At 37.2% G+C, this 17,508-nt stretch overlaps 4 protein-coding genes across 4 annotated transcripts; all 4 read right to left on the reverse strand.

The window, feature by feature from the left end:
- Window positions 1-63: 63 nt before the first annotated feature.
- Window positions 64-1,127, reverse strand: LOC119020648 (odorant receptor 131-2-like). The gene is made up of 2 exons (XM_037100141.1): window positions 975-1,127; window positions 64-822 (listed from the first exon to the last, which is right to left on the reverse strand). Exons 1-2 carry the CDS (start codon window positions 1,125-1,127, stop codon window positions 64-66), a joined length of 912 nt encoding a protein of 303 aa, XP_036956036.1.
- A 4,782-nt stretch (window positions 1,128-5,909) lies between these two features.
- LOC119020649 (odorant receptor 131-2-like) lies at window positions 5,910-7,824 on the reverse strand. Its single transcript, XM_037100142.1, has 2 exons — window positions 7,669-7,824; window positions 5,910-6,704 (listed from the first exon to the last, which is right to left on the reverse strand). Exons 1-2 carry the CDS (start codon window positions 7,822-7,824, stop codon window positions 5,910-5,912), a joined length of 951 nt encoding a protein of 316 aa, XP_036956037.1.
- Window positions 7,825-8,793: 969 nt separating this feature from the next.
- LOC119020650 (odorant receptor 131-2-like) lies at window positions 8,794-11,606 on the reverse strand. Its single transcript, XM_037100143.1, has 3 exons — window positions 11,509-11,606; window positions 9,876-10,035; window positions 8,794-9,612 (listed from the first exon to the last, which is right to left on the reverse strand). The coding sequence occupies exons 2-3, from the start codon at window positions 10,023-10,025 to the stop codon at window positions 8,794-8,796; spliced, it is 969 nt and encodes a 322-aa protein (XP_036956038.1). The 5' UTR covers window positions 10,026-10,035; window positions 11,509-11,606.
- A 1,144-nt stretch (window positions 11,607-12,750) lies between these two features.
- On the reverse strand, window positions 12,751-17,495 carry LOC119021449 (odorant receptor 131-2-like). Its single transcript, XM_037101752.1, has 3 exons — window positions 16,360-17,495; window positions 13,894-14,053; window positions 12,751-13,630 (listed from the first exon to the last, which is right to left on the reverse strand). Exons 2-3 carry the CDS (start codon window positions 14,041-14,043, stop codon window positions 12,866-12,868), a joined length of 915 nt encoding a protein of 304 aa, XP_036957647.1. The 5' UTR covers window positions 14,044-14,053; window positions 16,360-17,495; the 3' UTR covers window positions 12,751-12,865.
- Window positions 17,496-17,508: the final 13 nt, after the last annotated feature.

Below are 17,508 nucleotides of genomic sequence, written 5' to 3' on the forward strand. Positions count from 1 at the left end.
GGATGCGAACAGCACTTAATAACTCATTGTTCATGTTAGAGAAGTCAGTTTGATGTTCACCATCTATAAGCATACAAGTCTGTATTGTTGCAGGAACTTTCTGAATGTCTTGTCTCGTAGACCATAAATTACTGGACTGATCAGCCGAGGCAGGATATGAATAAGTATTGAGACAGTAAAGCGAATAGCCAGTACCCCTCTTGGGAAAAAATATGTCAGACCTTCTAGAGTAAGACCGTAAACATAGGTGAGCATGCATAAAATCAGCTGGAAGCCATGGAGGAGGACTGTGTTCCTCGCTTTCTTTGCATCTGCAGCAGCTGCCTTCGCAGCAAAAATGATCCTGAAGTATGTGTAGAAAAGAGTTATCCAAACAATGACCATTAACATTATGTTGGAAATATTGCTCTTCTCTGTGAGACTGGGGTGTCTGAAAACATTTTTTGAAAGACAAAACACTCTAGAATGTAGGAATTCCATGGATTCTGTTGCCAGTGTGAAAAATAAATCTATTAGGATTGACAGTGTTCCTATAACCCACGTGAGGCCAATCACAACATACGCTTTCTTTACTGTACAGATCTGGGTGTGGCGTAGAGGGAAGCATATTGCAATGTAACACTCTATTGCCATAACAGCTAGCGTTACAGGATTGTTTAGAGTGGCAGGTATACTAATCATCAGCAAAAATATACAGAAGGAGACATTAAGGGTAAACACAATGTAACTCAGGACTTGAATAAGGGTGAACAAGGTCAGCAGGATAATATCATTGATTACCAGATGGATGTACAGGATGTATCGAGGGTTCATATTTAGAACCTGCAGGTAAAACAGAATTGATTAGGATATAAGAGGAAAAGAAGAGAAACAGTGCGACTGACTATATGAGAGTACAGTATATGATATGAAGTAAATATATACTCAGCATAATGATATGTGGGCACAATTCTTTTCCAGAAATTAATTCAGACCTGATGTTTCCTGAATGTGTGTACCAGGACACCATTGACGTAGTTGATGGAGATGCAGAGAACCACTGTAATCACATTCTTGATTATAGCTATGTTCAAGCTATCCCGATAGACAACTGCTGTAACATTCCTGTCAGTATTTGAAAGGCTCATGAGTCAACTGACAGGGTCCTTGAAACCTGTGTGACCAGAGACAGATGTGGGTTAAGGCAGTAGTATATGTTAAGAGAACAAGATTGATCAGCAGTTCAGGGACCTTGCAAGAACAAAACAGCAGTTGCACAAAAAAAGAACCATGTGTCATGAAAACAAAGCTTTATAATATTCAATCAAATTAGACAATTACCGTACATTTGGACAAAAATTGGCTGTAAACAGTGACTTGACTGAGCAAATAATTTTTGCAAAATCTTACCTTATCCCAACCTTGTATATCAACAACAGTTTTGGTTGATGTATGTTTGGTTATTGTTGTTTTTTTTCACTGATATTTACACAAAAATCTGCCACAAATCAATGACACTTTAAAAGATGTGATGAGAAATTATTCCTAATCAGATTCTTTTCATTGATGAACTCAAAATGTGTTCACAGAAGTCACTTTGACATGTCACAGTAAGAAAATAAGTGGTAAATAACAAAATAAATGATGGCTGAGGGCGTTTAGCTGCTTCAGTGTTAAGATCCTGGTCTTATACATTTTAGTTTTGTATATACTGTCATAACTTAAGGGGACACATGAATAACACAAGCCATCATTAGACAGTCATCACCAAAACTTAATTTGGTTTTCTTCAAGGTAACAAACAACCTTTTGTGATTAAAACATCATCCAGTCAGTCACTGAGTTAGCCAGCATGCAAAAGAACAACATCGTGAAGGGATGGTAGCAAAAGCACCATGAATGAGGCAACAAATGGCTCAAACAAAATTAATAAGAAATTTTATAACAGTTGATTTGTATATCCTTCAGTGTTCAGAGAATCAGTGAAAAATATTCTACTGTAGAAGATGAGCCACAACCACGATATACGAGTAAGAAAGAAAAGTCTACAATTCTGTATTTGTCTTGTCATACGCAAAGAATAACACAGAATATGTTCTCACCTTGACAGTAGTGGTATATGTGAATCATACATAGACTTAGTGAGATGTCTGGTGAATTACTTGATATATAGTAGTCCAGGACAAATGTCTTGGGATCAAGAACAGTCACAGCCCTGTGTGTTTGTGAGCTGGCAGATTGTACAGTGTGCATTGTCAGATTAGGTATTCAAAATTACATTTGTAAATAGTTTGCAACGATCATCCAGCAGCAGAAAGAATGTGTATCTCTAAGTTAACATGGTAGAATGCAATGAACAATTGATAACTGTTGATAATTTCAACATCTGACTTGCTGGCAGGCTCATTTGGTTTGTCATGTTGATAAAGAAGCATATAAAAAAAAGAAGACCAGCATCTTCTTTCAGCGAATCTAAAATATAATTGCAAGGCTACAAATTATATTAGATAGACTGTAAAATGAGTCATTTTTCAGGGATTGTGAGGCTTTATTACTGTTTTACAGACGTGTCTCAAGTCCTCAGTGCATAACATGACGATGTAATTACATGGCTTGGCCACGACAAAAACTAGCTTCAAGGCCTGGCATTCTTTGGGGGCTTGAGGCCAGCCATCTTCTTTGCAGAGGAAATTAAGGTCAAGCCAACTGTGTTAAATAGTCCATTTCCTCTCCTTCGTTGGTTTGACCGGTGGACTAAAAACCACACCATCATCCATTATATAGGAGTATATAAAATCATGCTATTCACTGATGGGTGCACAGTCTTGAGTGAGTGAGAACGGGATGCGCAGCACAGAAAATAAAAATCAGTATGTGGCGACAAATGTTGCCATTATGACGGACCTCCACAAATAAATTAATGTGTGGAAAACACATATTGTTGTGTTCATGGTAATGTTTACAGGGCTCAAGACTTTGACCGAAATAGGGCAGAAAATTATGTTTTGTTTTTTGCCTGTTACGCCCCTGATCTAGCGGAATCAGAGACATGACATGAGTTGCTTCTCCCTATTATTCCCACTCCCAAGAAGTGTCACCAGGAATTTATATCTAAGGTAGCATTTTTATTTTTGCTTCAGAGGGAGAGAAAGCCAAAAAAACAAACAAAATAATGTATCTCCCTACCTTCCCTATGCAAATCAAAGTTATTAACAAAAAGACAAAACCTTACCTTACTTCTAAATAAGGAAAAACAGGAGAACAGGGTTAAAGAAAAGGCCTCTCCCTCCTACTGGGCTACTACACACAATTTTCTCTTTTCACAAATTTACAAAAGCTCAGATTGTAGATTACACCAGGTTTCAAAACACAAGCACAAAATCCTTTTCAAACTAGACACTAGTCCCAGTTGGATGTGGGTGAATTGGTGGAGAGGAAGACTGCAGTCAGCCTGTGCTGACCAATCAGCAAGTCCAACCTGCTATCACTCTCTCACACACACTCAGAGAAAACTGCCCACACACTAGGAGGAGGGACAGAGCAGAATCAAATATACACAACATAATGACCCAGAGTCATAACATTTTGAGAGATGAATTCCATGAACTGCAAATTTTGCATTCGATACCTGCAGCATGTGGGGAGCGCAACATTTGCGGGTAATGCTGGCACTACACTGTTAAAACATGACACATTGGTCAAACACAGTGCTAGTTTAAGGCATAAAATATGCCGTGGCCTGTACTCCAATGACAATGCAACTCCACTGTCAGTTGCATCTAGAAGGCTAGAGGCTGTTAATCAGTGCACTGAGGAGGCCGAATTAATATTTAAGTTTAACATGGCCTCTTTCATTGCCAAGGAAGAACTACCCTTTACCAAATATTACATACATTTAAAGTATTTGTTAATTTTTGGACTGTGTACTGTGAAAGGATAGGAAGGTTGCTGTGCACATACTTTGTTTACATCTCTGAACATAGCTTTGCATTTATGACTTCCGAATGTATGTTCATTAATATTGTACTGTAATGACAGTAATGGTCCTGTCTGTATACCTTATTTCTCTTATGTTGCTTCTTCAAAAGTTCAGAATATAGAATATGTTCTTTTCATCATACACAATTTAGCATGTTGAAGTGGATGACAAATAGTGATGTAGCACTAGCAACGGCCCTAACAGCTAAATTTAATGGAGTGTTGAGGGTGGTGAAGACGGCAAACGTAATGATGATGAGAAAAAGAGAAGCATTAAGTTTGTGAAAAATTTAACTTGTTGTAGTAAGATGGATCATATCGTTCACAACCAGGACGATGAAAATCATGTAACAGGGATTCAAGAAAAATATGTGAGAAAAAGGAGATGAAAAGAAAGGAGATTGTTAAACCATTTCATTGATGAATTCATTGACTGATTTTGTTTGAGTGTCCTTCACAATAAGGTACTCAACATTTATGGGCTTAAAAAATAAAAGACAACACTTATAATCCCCTTTTATAGTCATTTTAGTTCTGATACAGTTTCACAGATTCAACAGATCATTATAAAACATCCACTTTCCATGACTGGAATATCCTATTATGTCTTAATTACAGTGTTTTTTTCTATATCTTTACTCTAACCTGAAACACAAAAATGCTGTCTTTCCAAAACCTTTATCTCTGCCTCCCTCAATCATCAGTGTTAAGGTACCAGTTCTTAGCTAAGCACACATAAACCTCAGTTCCAGTGTCTGTGGTGTTCTTCTAAGGATAATAACAGTAATGATAATTGACATTGAAACTAATATTGACAGTTTCTTATAATTGTTATAACTATGATAACGCATTCTCACCTGGTGTTTTCTTAAGGTGTGAATTAGGGTACCATTGATATAGTTGATAGTGAGGCCAAGAGACAGAACAATCACATTTTTGGCCACAGCTGTGCTGTAAGAGTCTCGTCTTAGACTACTTGACATGTTAAGGCCATAAGATGAGGAATTCATTGAGATGATTTGTGGATCCTGCAGGCCTCTGTAACACATTTTTATGTTATTTACACAGCAGATCTAAATTGTTGATATACTCTTCATTTCCTACAGTTACTCTTTGGTAGAGCATAAAGTAAACTAACCAGTAAACTCGGCTTCTCTGTTTATAGGCAAAGTATTCATCAATAAATGTATTAAAGAAATTATTTACTTTGATACCAAGAGTCAAACAATTATTAAAAATTAAAGTGTGTAACTTTTTTTTTTTTTTCCAGGAAGCTAACTTTAGCCCCATAGCAGAAGGTTCCTCAGCCAGGATGCATCGTAGTAGCTCAAAACCAAACAAGACACAATAAACAAAAGAGCCCAAAACACTCTGATCTACTGCAGGTATATTTACATCAGGTTTCCAACAGCTCACTTCATCATCAGCTAAATTAATCACAAGATTAGACTTTTCACGATCTGTAAATATCAGATGAGACAGTCGAGTGGTTTCCTGGGACTGAGCAGTGAGTGAGTTTACCAACTAAAAGTGAAAATTAAGTTGCATCATGAACAATGTTGTATTACACATGTAGTGAAGACTATTGTGGTATATGTTAGGACACAAAAGACATTTGAAACAGCCATTTGAGATAAATTTTTTTTTAATCCCGCCCCAGTTTAGCTCACCAACAAAAATATTTCTTTATACCATAGCTCAGGTTGGGATGGCTATACCAATTTATACTTAATGACTTGATATGTACTCAAGTGTAGGGGTAGACCAATTATCAGCCCTGCTTGTTTGAGATTTTGACACAAAGACTTTAATGGTAACTGTGAAAGAAATACCGTATCTCCGTCTCCTTGATTTTTTGTGAGGCTGCTCAAAATTGTTTCATCCTTTAATTTTTTTTTTGTATTATGTTTCATTGAGTTATTTTGATGCATCAAACATTTTTGAGAGCTATTTTAAGTAGGCATCATCACGCTTGTCTTCAGATGAATGTCCATGGTACATAGGAGATACATTTTGAAGTACTTCCTGAAAGTTTTGTCTCGTAGCCCGTAGACAATAGGACTTACAAAGCGAGGGAGGATTTGGTTTATGATAAACAAAACAAAGTATATGGCACTTAGACTTCCTGGGAATAAGTAACTGAGAACCCGTTGTAGCATAGGTTGCACATAAACCATCATACACAACAGCACCTGAAAGCCATGAAGGAGAAGAGTGTTTCTAGCCTTTGTAGCATCTGTGTTGGCCGCTTTGGCTACAAACACAATTCTGAAGTAAGTGTAGAACAGAGTCAACCAAACCCCTACCAGAAACAGCATGTGGGATGCATCCCTCTTCTTTAAACTGTGCGTGTTCCGAAACACTGCATCCCTGTAGCACATCACTTTTGAATTTATGAACTCCAGAGGTTCGGTTGCAAAAAGGATGAAGACATCCGGCAAGACAGAAAATGAACTACAAGTCCATATTATGCCAATTACAATATATGTTCTTTTGACTGAACATAAGTTGTTGTAGCGGAGGGGAATGCAGACAGCAATGTAGCACTCAGCTGCCATAAAAGCTATGTTCAGAGGGGTGTTTTGTGTGGTCATAATGGCTGGGACCACCAAGAGACAACAGTGGTAGACATGGATGGTTTGGAAGGCGTAGGTGATGACGAAGAGGGAAATGCTGGTTGTCAGCTGAATCATGTCGTTGAACACCAGGTGGATGAAAAGGATATAGCGTGGGTTTGACTTGAAGATCTGAATTGTACAAAGCCAGAGTTAGAATACAGTATAACACAAATCCATAACTGATTTAAAGCTGAAAGGATTATGGAAATATTACATATTAGTAGATATTTGAGGATATGTTGCTTTCTTCTTTTTCCTAGAATAACCCATATACTTGTAAACTTGTGCTTTTTTGTGCTAGTCAGACAAACTAAACATTTCCATATATTTATTTAACAAAGACAATCATTTTACATGTTTTTTGTGCATACATTGAATATTATAGGGGCAATGTGGAAGTCTTTTAGATTAAAACATTAAAAAAGAACTTGAAAATGATCAACATCATGCAAAGAAATAATAGTCTGCGACACATGTCATTTGACTCTTAATGCACTCGCATTTATACATATTTTGAGTAGTGTATAGCCTCCCACATGTATCTAATGTAGACCATCAACTACATACACGACAGCATTAGAATGAACTTGACCATCTGTCAATCTCTATGCCTGATAATCAATACTTTCCCATAAAATCCACCTGTCTTACTAACATCCATATCGTACATGTGCCTTTGCTTAATTAGAACCCCTAGCTGCACAGCTAACTAGCTTAAGCTACAGTTACCAGCTGCAAGGTGATATGCTGCCCCTTATTTGAGTATAAATTTAACTTGAATTCTTACACATTGCACCTTTAACATTCAACCATGGTCATGTCTTGTTTGTTTAGTTACTTCATCACACAGGCTGTATGCACACTGGAAGAGAATGTCAAACAGTATAAAAGATCACTTCTTACATTAATTTGAATTATATCTAATTTAATAATACTTTTGAACCCCACCTGTTTGTAAGAAAAAGAATAGAAGCAAGCAAAAGAAAGGAGAGTTCTACACAGCTTCATATACATCATACACATTGTACTACTGTATTTACCTTTCTTACCTAACTCTTAACTAAAAAACTTGCCGATTCAATGAAATACACACATGATGCTTGCTGAATGTGTGGACCATGTTGGCATTGATGTAGTTGATGGTGATGCCCAGGACAAAAACTGTAAAATTCCTCCCAAGAGCTGTAAGAAACCTGTCCTGGTAATTCACAGCTCCAGTTACATTGCTGTCCACAGGTGTGAAATTCATGTCTGCAGTTGATGAACTTGTGTAAAAAGCAAAGGACACAGTATAATGAAATGATTGTCATCTAAAAATCAACACCTTTAAAAGGCTGCAGAAGTAGTCAAGTGAAGCGGATAGTTCAGTACTGACCTGAGATAATGTATTGTGATCTGGAGATTAGTCCACATCAACGACATCAATGACAATGCTGTTGCGTGAGTTTATAGAGAGACATAACATCAGTATGTGTGTGCTTCTGATCTAAAAAAGGTAACCTATTAGAGAACACTGACAATTACTTTATTTCCTACTCAATTCAATGTGAGGGATTTGAATGAGACATCATACACATTGTTATTGTTAACATGTTCAAAGGTAATGTTGTAGATTCTTACAGGAAAAGAATAGAAAAAACAAATCAGTTCACTTCTGGCTTTAAACTCAGAATTCAGACTTTTTTCTCAGAAAAAATAAGGTCATGATTTTAAGAAAAAAGCTTAGTGCAGATCAAAAACACTTTATCCATTGAACTGAATATATGACAGGCCACCTACAGTAACATAGTAGTTGTGTGTGTATATGTGTATGTTTTGCTGATAGTCACATGAGTGTGAGAGCAGTGCAGTATGTTGTCATAGGCTTCGTTTCACAACTTAAAACCTTATGTGTCCAGCAAATAATAATTGATATTTCCAACACCTGATATGAGCATCTCACCCTGTGTTTTTGTTACCTTCATGCTATTCAATTAAGTCAAGGAAATAGCAGACCATGTAACATTTAGCCAGACACAGGACTGTTATACATTTTATATTATCTTATATTTGGGGTATTTGATTTAGCACGTAAACACTTTCATTTTGATTTCCAAAAATGTATAACAGTCATGTGTCTGGCTAAATGTTAATTCATCTGCTACTTGCCTGAGTGAAGTGATGCGTGTAAATGTAAAGAAAACACTGGTTAAGCCTCGGAGACTGAGGATTTTACTTGCTAAACTGTGTGGTTGACAGAAGTTTTTCCAATATCACCCTGGTTTGTTATTGCATTAGTGCTCACTTTACACAACAGATACCTTTTCAGGTACTTCCTGAAAGTATTGTCTCGTAGGCCATAGATAAATGGACTGATAGATCGTGGGAGCATCTGTACTGCAATATACATGGCGAAGAGGGAGTCTGTAAAATTCTTCGGGAACCATTGCTGCAGAACATCTTGGAGCATGGGGGTCACATATGAAGCCATACAAAGCAGCAGCTGAAACCCGTGAAGGAAGATTGTGTTTCTGGCTTTCTTTGCATTTTTGCTAGCTGTTTTTGCAGTGAAGAGGATCTTGAAGTAAGTGTAAGAGATGGTGATCCAAACTATAACTAGAAATACTAAATATGTGCTGTCCCGCTTCTTGGTGACGATGTGATGTGGGAAGACATTTTCTGTGAGGCAGAACACTTGAGAATAAAAGAAGCCCGATGGATGTGTGGCTAAAGTGATGAAGAGATCAGACAGACCAGAAAACATGGTTGTCGTCCAGATTAAACCAATCAGCATTAACGTTCTCTTGATGGTGCAGATCTGCACGTGCCGAAGTGGGATGCAGATGGCGATGTAGCACTCGACCGCCATGCAAGCCAGGTTCAGAGGAGTGTTTTCAGTGGTGAAAACAACAAGCAGGATGAAGACACAACAGACAGAGACATTTATTTTGTAGATGGTGTAGCTGATGACAAACAGCATGACGGTCAGTGTCACTTGGATCATGTCGTTGACCACCAGGTGAATGAAAAGTATATACCGAGGATTCCTGTAGAAGATCTGGAGGGTGGGAACAAAAGCAGATAGGCTGTGAGAAGAAGTTTGAGGTCAGAGGTGAGGTGACTTACAGACAAAACAACTCTAAAACTGTGTATTATCAAATTAAAATAATTAAGTCAACTTCTCCCTGCAACTGTTAATCGCAGTACATCACTTTCTCCTGATGAGGACATAACAAAGCAAACCAAGGTTCCACCCAACAACACATCTGCTAACATGAGCTCTATGCAAGGCAGAATGACTGAAGTGGAGGAACACTCGACCTGGTGTTTGCTGAAGGTGTGAATGAGGCTTGCATTGATGTAGTTGATGGAGATCCCGAGAGCCACGACAATCATATTCTTGATCACAGCTTTAGTGAAGGAGTCTCGATATTGTAAAACCACTGTCACATTGGCAGATGAGACGTTCATCTCTTCAAAACTGAAAAGAATAATCAAGATTTTTCAGTTCAAAGTAAACATTTGCAGTGATTATAGATTATTACAAATGACCTCATGAGACAACACTGATTTTAACACTCAGAACGTTCTGAAGATCAGAAACATTGAAAGTAAAAGAAGGTAGAGCAAATAACTGATGATAATTTTAGATGTTGTCAAATTTATACAAAAGCAAAATTAATTCTGAATAAATGACAGCAAGTCACCACCAGTACACATTATGATTAGTAATTATCACAAACTTGTAAGTCTTTAGGTTGCTTTACTCTTCTTTTCTTCTTTTGTAGCTGTGAATACCTACCTACACATTTAAATATTGAGAACCAACCTTACAGTGACTCAAAACACAAGATAAATCTGAGAATGAGAATGATGCTAAAATGTAGCTATTATCACTGAATGCATAATAATATTATACACTGTAACTTACATGATAACCTGTAGCCTACTCATGCTTATTCAGAAATTTCACATTCTCAAATAGTATCAGCACTAACTGGTGGATAAGTGTCTTACACAATCATGATGAACTGATTCATTAACATATATTTAAATGTACAACAGACACAGAGACAAAGACAGGATGGGTGACAACATTCATAATAGCATTTACTTCTAGTTCTTAAAGGCTCAATAAACTAGTTCTTAGCTCATTGTGTATTGGTGCTTCATGATATCATATCAAAAGCTTACACAATTGACCTACACCTGGCCTTGGTTTGAAGGTTATGGGCTATGTTACAGCTTTCAACAAATGTAGATATAGATTATAAAAACAGAGATAGATTTTTAATAAATGAGGTCAAAATGTTTCAGGATAATCCAGCACGAGCCCTCTCAGTAACAACAACATGAGAACAAAGTCACTAAGATCATTTCAGTCAGAGGATCAGAGCCCTATTTGAAAATGACAAATATATATGATCTTTCAATTGATATGAATGCATTTAAAGTCATATCACTGAGATGTGATTATTAAAGTAAAAGCAAAAGATGACCAATTTTCATGAAGTCTGAACACTCTCAAAACCCTCAAAAAGTCTCTGTTAAAGAGTCTTTCAGACCGTCCATGTTTCAATTCAGAACAAATATTCTTGCACTGTGCAGATTTAAAATGGTTCTTCAAAAACCAGAGACAACCCAGGCTTTCCAAATATAAGAGAGTGTAACAAACAAGGACTCGGGAACCGAGAAAATGAAAAACATTGAAAATGTCAGTCCATTATCATGGCTAAATAATTTAAAGACTAGTCATTAAAAAGCCAAAAATGTTTTGACACTGATTATTCATCAGGCTCCCAACAAACAAATGTAAAAATGTTACTCTTGGAAATGAAAATAAAAAGGTAGCAGGTAAAAAGACTCACAGTTAACTTCTATCATACTAATTAAATATCAGTCCATTCAGAAAACAGTTCAAAGGATCACGTAGTTTCCTGCAGGTGTAATTTACCTTAGTTAATGCGTTTGGACCAGGACACCAACAATATGTCTAAAGACAGTCTCAGAGTTTATATGTGATGCTGTGAGGGATAATCCCAGGCGTGTGACTGCATGGTGACCTTGCATGTATAGAGTGTGTGTGTTCATACATTTAATCATCTTTAACTTTGATTCTTTTTGTTGTTTTGTGTGAACACAAATGTGAGTTTTTAAAAAGATGCAAATCTGCATTTGCACTGTGATGAACATGGAAAATTAGACTTCAGTGCAGAAGCCTCATGTACAAACAGCATTGGCTCGTTTGAAAGTCCATATGTGTGTGACATTTTGTGATTGACCTGTAATCATCAGTATAAAAAATGATTTTTGACAAAATCATACAGAAATACCAATGGTATATTAGATAGAGAAATATTATTTCAACACATAACCAGAACACTTACAGCAAAAGGAATTTCATATCTCTGAACTGAATCTTGTTGATATTTTGCCCAGAGCTGCGTAACCTGTTGTTTAAAAAGTTATAATGGTGCCAAATGACAACAACTGACTGGAAACATAGTTTTTAAACATTGAGCAAACATCCAAAGACACTTGAACAGTATACCACAAACAAGCCTGTGTTTGTAGAACATTATATGAACAAAAATCCATTTGAATTACTTATAAGAAAAAACAAATAACAATCAAGACTATGAGCAAGCATTCAGTTTTGTCTGTTATCAGCAATTTGTGACTCACTGCACATTTTGTTCAGTAGCAAAACAGTTCTGATGTTTGATTCCCAGTCCTTTTCCTTATCATTATAACTCATATAATTATAAACTTTTGTAAGTGTATATTCATGTTTTTTTGGCCTGAGAAGAAAACAGCCATATAAGTCATTTTTTATTGTCTGCCGACAGTATTAAGCAGCCTTAGCAATTCTGACTGAAGCTAATGAGAAAATCAGTCGATGTAAGACAGAGTGACAAAATCTGCATATGGGTGAGGCTGGGATGCCTGGATGGGTCAAACACAGAACATTTACCCAGGAGACCTCTGTTGATGTCCTATGCAAAACCAAAAGTCAACTCTGACTTATTTTAACGAATGTAAAATAAATGTCTCTGTCTGTTAACATATGTAACATACTTGACTTACATATGTGGAGTGAGTGAAGTAACTTATGTACATGATCCAACTTATGCAGCAAAAGTGCCTTTTTAAACTATAAACATGATCTTGTTCTGCAGCTATGCAAAGGCTTTGACATTGCCATCAAACCAAACTGACATTAATCACAATTTTGTCCTGTTGTCGGTCAAGCGGTCATTTCTGGAGTCATTGACAAACAATCTGTTCTTTTGCCCATGAACTGATACTTACTACGGGCTCACTTTCCAACACAGATTAGTTTTCAGGTACCTTCTGAAAGTCTTGTCTCTTATGCCATAGATGATCGGACTAAGTGATCTTGGCAGGATCTGTGCAATGATGTAACATGCGAACAAGGTGTCTATTTGATTCATGGGGAACAATTGCCTCAGAACATCGTTTAACATGGGAGTTGCATATGAAGTCATACAAAGCAGCAGCTGAAACCCGTGGAGGATTATTGTGTCTCTGGCTTTTTTAATATCTTTTAAACCTCTTTTTGCAGCCCCCAGAATTCTGAAGTAAGTGTAAAAGATGGTGATCCAAACTATAACTAGAAATACTAAATATGTGTTGTCCCTCTTCTGGGTGATGATGGGATGTGGGAAGACATTGTTTCTGAGGCAGAACACTCGAGAATAAAAGAAGCCCGGTGGCTGTGTGGCTAAAGTGATGAAGAGATCAGACAGTACAGAAAACGTGGTTGTCGTCCAGATTAAACCCATCAGCATTAACGTTCTCTTGATGGTGCAGATCTGCACGTGCCGAAGTGGGATGCAGATGGCGATGTAGCACTCTACCGCCATGCAAGCCAGGTTCAGAGGAGTGTTTTCAGTGGTGAAAACAGCAAGCAGCATGAAGACACAACAGACAGAGACATTTATTTTGTAGATGGTGTAGCTGATGACAAACAGCATGACGGTCAGTGTCACTTGGATCATGTCGTTGACCACCAGGTGAATGAAAAGTATATACCGAGGATTCCTGTAGAAGATCTGGAGGGTGGGAACAAAAGCAGATAGGCTGTGAGAAGAAGTTTGAGGTCAGAGGTGAGGTGACTTACAGACAAAACAACTCTAAAACTGTGTATTATCAAATTAAAATAATTAAGTCAACTTCTCCCTGCAACTGTTAATCGCAGTACATCACTTTCTCCTGATGAGGACATAACAAAGCAAACCAAGGTTCCACCCAACAACACATCTGCTAACATGAGCTCTATGCAAGGCAGAATGACTGAAGTGGAGGAACACTCGACCTGGTGTTTGCTGAAGGTGTGAATGAGGCTTGCATTGATGTAGTTGATGGAGATCCCGAGAACCACGACAATCATATTCTTGATCACAGCTTTAGTGAAGGAGTCTCGATATTGTAAAACCACTGTCACGTTGGCAGATGAGACGTTCATCTCTTCAAAACTGAAGAGAGAAGAATAACCAAGATTTTTCAGTTCAAAGTAGGTAACTGCAGTGATTAGAGAATATAACAAATGACCTCATGAGACAACACTCAAAACACTCAAAACGTTCTGAAGATCAGAAACACTTAAACTAGAAGACGGTAGAGCAAATAACTAATTTTTAGATTTTAGAATTTATACAAAAGCAAAATCAATTCAGAACTAATAGCAACAAGTACGCTTTATAATTGGTAATTATCACAAACATGTTAATGGAAGCCCTAAAGGTCCATGCATTCATATGTTTTATTGCTGTTTTCTCGTGATAACAAGTTAATTTCATTTGATTTCCAGAGGTAATGGGATAATTTTCTAGAGATAATGAAACTTTGTTTTCCTGAGATAACAATATAATTCATCTGAGATCAGAGGAGCATGAGCACATCGATGACCACGTCACACATGTATCTTTTAAATCAAGGCCTGTCACAGGCTGAAATAGCATTATACCTTGCCATTACAGATAGTATCCACATTAGTGTGTATAATCTAAGAAGATGGAGCCTGATGTCGTCGTTAGCTACATAGCTAACCAGCTATGAAGTCCCGGCATCCATGGAGACACCTGGGAACTCGTAGCTGGTCAGCCATGTAGTTAACGACGACATCAGGCTCACTCAGATCATGCCGCCACCATATGCCTTTTTTGCACTGTGACATGCATTGTGTTGTGTGTGTGTGTGTCAGAGAGAGAGAGAGAGACAGAGAGAGAGAGAGAGAGAGACAGACAGAGAGAGCCTGCCATAGACTGAGAGATGGGGAGTGACACATATCATCTGACACACATATTTGTTGTCTGTTATTTTCTTCTTCTTTGTTATTAATGTTATATTGACAACCGACTACTTGTTTTAACTGTAGCCTGCTACTTTACTACTATTTTAATGACATGACATGATTTAATATACTACACTATCATTTTGTTTTCTCAAGATCTCAAATAAATTATATCATTATCTCGGGAAAACAAAATTTCGTTATGTTGAGAAAATTATCCTGTTATCTCGGGAAAACAAACAAAAAATTAACTTGTTATCACGGGAAAACAGAGGAAATAAAATGTATGAATGCATGGGCCTTTAGGGCTTCTATATACATTTTTAGGTTGCCATGTCATCGACTGTAACCGCTTATCCCTTTCCATGGGGTCGCGGGGTGTTGCTGCTGGAGCCAATCCCAGTATTTCGCTCAAGGACACTTTGACATGCAGGTCAGCCCAGCCTGGAGCCGGGATTTGAACCAGCAACCTTTCCGATCACTAGTCGACCTGCTCTACCCACTGAGCTACAGCCGCCCCCTTTAGGTTGCTCTACTCTTTTCTTTTTCTTTTTGTAGCTGTGAATACCTACCTGCATATTTAAATACTGAGAGCCAGCCTTATGGTAGATCAAAACACAAAATGAATCTGAGAACGATAATGATGCTAAAATGTAGTTATTTTCACTGAATAAAATATAATATTATACACTGTAATTTACATGATAACCTGTAGCCTACTCATATTTATTCATAGATTCCACATTCTCAAATAGTATCAGCACTAACTGTGTCAAGTGTCTTAAACAATCATGATGAACTGATTCATTAACATATACTTACATCAGCAACAAAGACAAAAATAGGATGGGTGATACATTTATAATAGCATTTACTTCTAGTTCTTAAAGGCTCAGAAAGCTTGTTCTTAGCTCATAATGTATTGGTGATTCATAATATCATATAAGCTTACACAATAGACAATTTGGTATTGGCTTTAAAGTTATGGGCTGTGTTACAGCTTTCAACAAATGTAAATAGATGGAAAAAAAAGTCCAGATTATTTTAAAGGAACTATACACTGTTAGAACCAGAACTGGAACTGGTGTTATGAGGTCAAAATGTTTCAGGATAATCCAGCATGATGCATCTCAGTAACAACAACATGTCACTAAGATCAATTCAGTCAGAGAATCAGAGCGCTGTTTGAAAAATACAAATATCTATATGATTTTTCAATTGAAATGAATGCATTTAAAGCCATACAACTGAGGTATCAGTCTAAATTTTAAAGAGTCGTGTCTTTCAAACTGTCCGTGTTTCACTTCAGAACAAATATTCTTGCACTGAAGAGATTTAAAATGGTTCTTCAAAAACCAGAGACAACCCAGGCTTTCCAAGAAAATCAACAAGTAAAAAAGATATTGAATCTCCACAATACTTATAAAATATCAGTCCATTCAGAAAACAGTTCAAAGTATCACATAGTTTGCAGTAGGTGGAACTTACCTTAGATAATGTGTTCAGACCAGGACACCAACAGTATGTTTGAAGACAATCTCAGAGTTTATATGTGATACTGTGACAGATAATCCCTGGTGTGTGAATGAATGTTGAGGTACACATGCATAGTGTGTGTGTGTGTGTGTGTGTGTGTGTGTGTGTGTGTGTGTGTGTGTGTGTGTGTGTGTGTGTGCATTGATTTTGTATTGTAATGACACTACATTTTAAAAAGATGCAAATTTGCATTTGCACAATAACAAATATGGTAAACGGAAGGCCTCATCTACAAACATAACTTTGGCATGTTTGAAAGTCCAAACAGGGATGACAAGTTCTTTGTTACGTCTGCTGAAATGTGTTCATATTTTGATGAGAGGTCAACTAATAGTGGATTTTTAAAGGTTTAGAGCAACAAAAGCAGAGAGTTGCTTCGTCGGCCGATATCACTGATCATCAGAATCAGAAAAACTTTATTGTCCCCTGCAAAAAGCAGTGGAAATTTGTCTTTGACGTGTTCACAGATGTGCATAGAAAATAAATAAATAAACACAAGTCAAACACAGTTAACGTAAAAACAGCAACACAATAAAATAAAATAAATACAGTGTAATACGTACAATACAGAATATAAAAAATAATTTTATAGTGCATTGTTGATGATGTTGATGGCGGACTGGATGAATGATTTTTTCAATAAGATTGTCTTAACTAGTGGGACGCTGTAACGACGGCCTGAAGGAGGGAGTTGGAATGAGTTGTGGAGTGGATGTGAAGGGTCATGTATTTTGGAGGTGGCTTTACGACTGACTGCCTGTGTGTGGAGGACTGCGAGGGAGGACTGTGGGGTGCCTGTTATTTTACTTGCGTGTTTGATGATGTGTGACCGTTTGGATTTGTCTCTGATGGAAAGAAAGGTGTACCAAGATGAGATGTTTTAAAGGAGGACTGAATGGATGATCATATCATATCATATCATATCAAAAAATGACTGCTTGCTAGTAGAAAATGGGGATTTATTATTGTGGATATATTCATTAGATTACATTATTCTTCTCAGGCTACTTGATAGAATTGGAATAATTGAATTCATGATATTTGCATGTAGACCTATTTTTGTATTCTGTTCTGCAATTTAGGTTGGGTACTACATGGTAT

The sequence above is a fragment of the Acanthopagrus latus genome, chromosome 6 (assembly GCF_904848185.1).
Source record: "Acanthopagrus latus isolate v.2019 chromosome 6, fAcaLat1.1, whole genome shotgun sequence".
Taxonomy (NCBI): Eukaryota; Metazoa; Chordata; class Actinopteri; order Spariformes; family Sparidae; genus Acanthopagrus; species Acanthopagrus latus.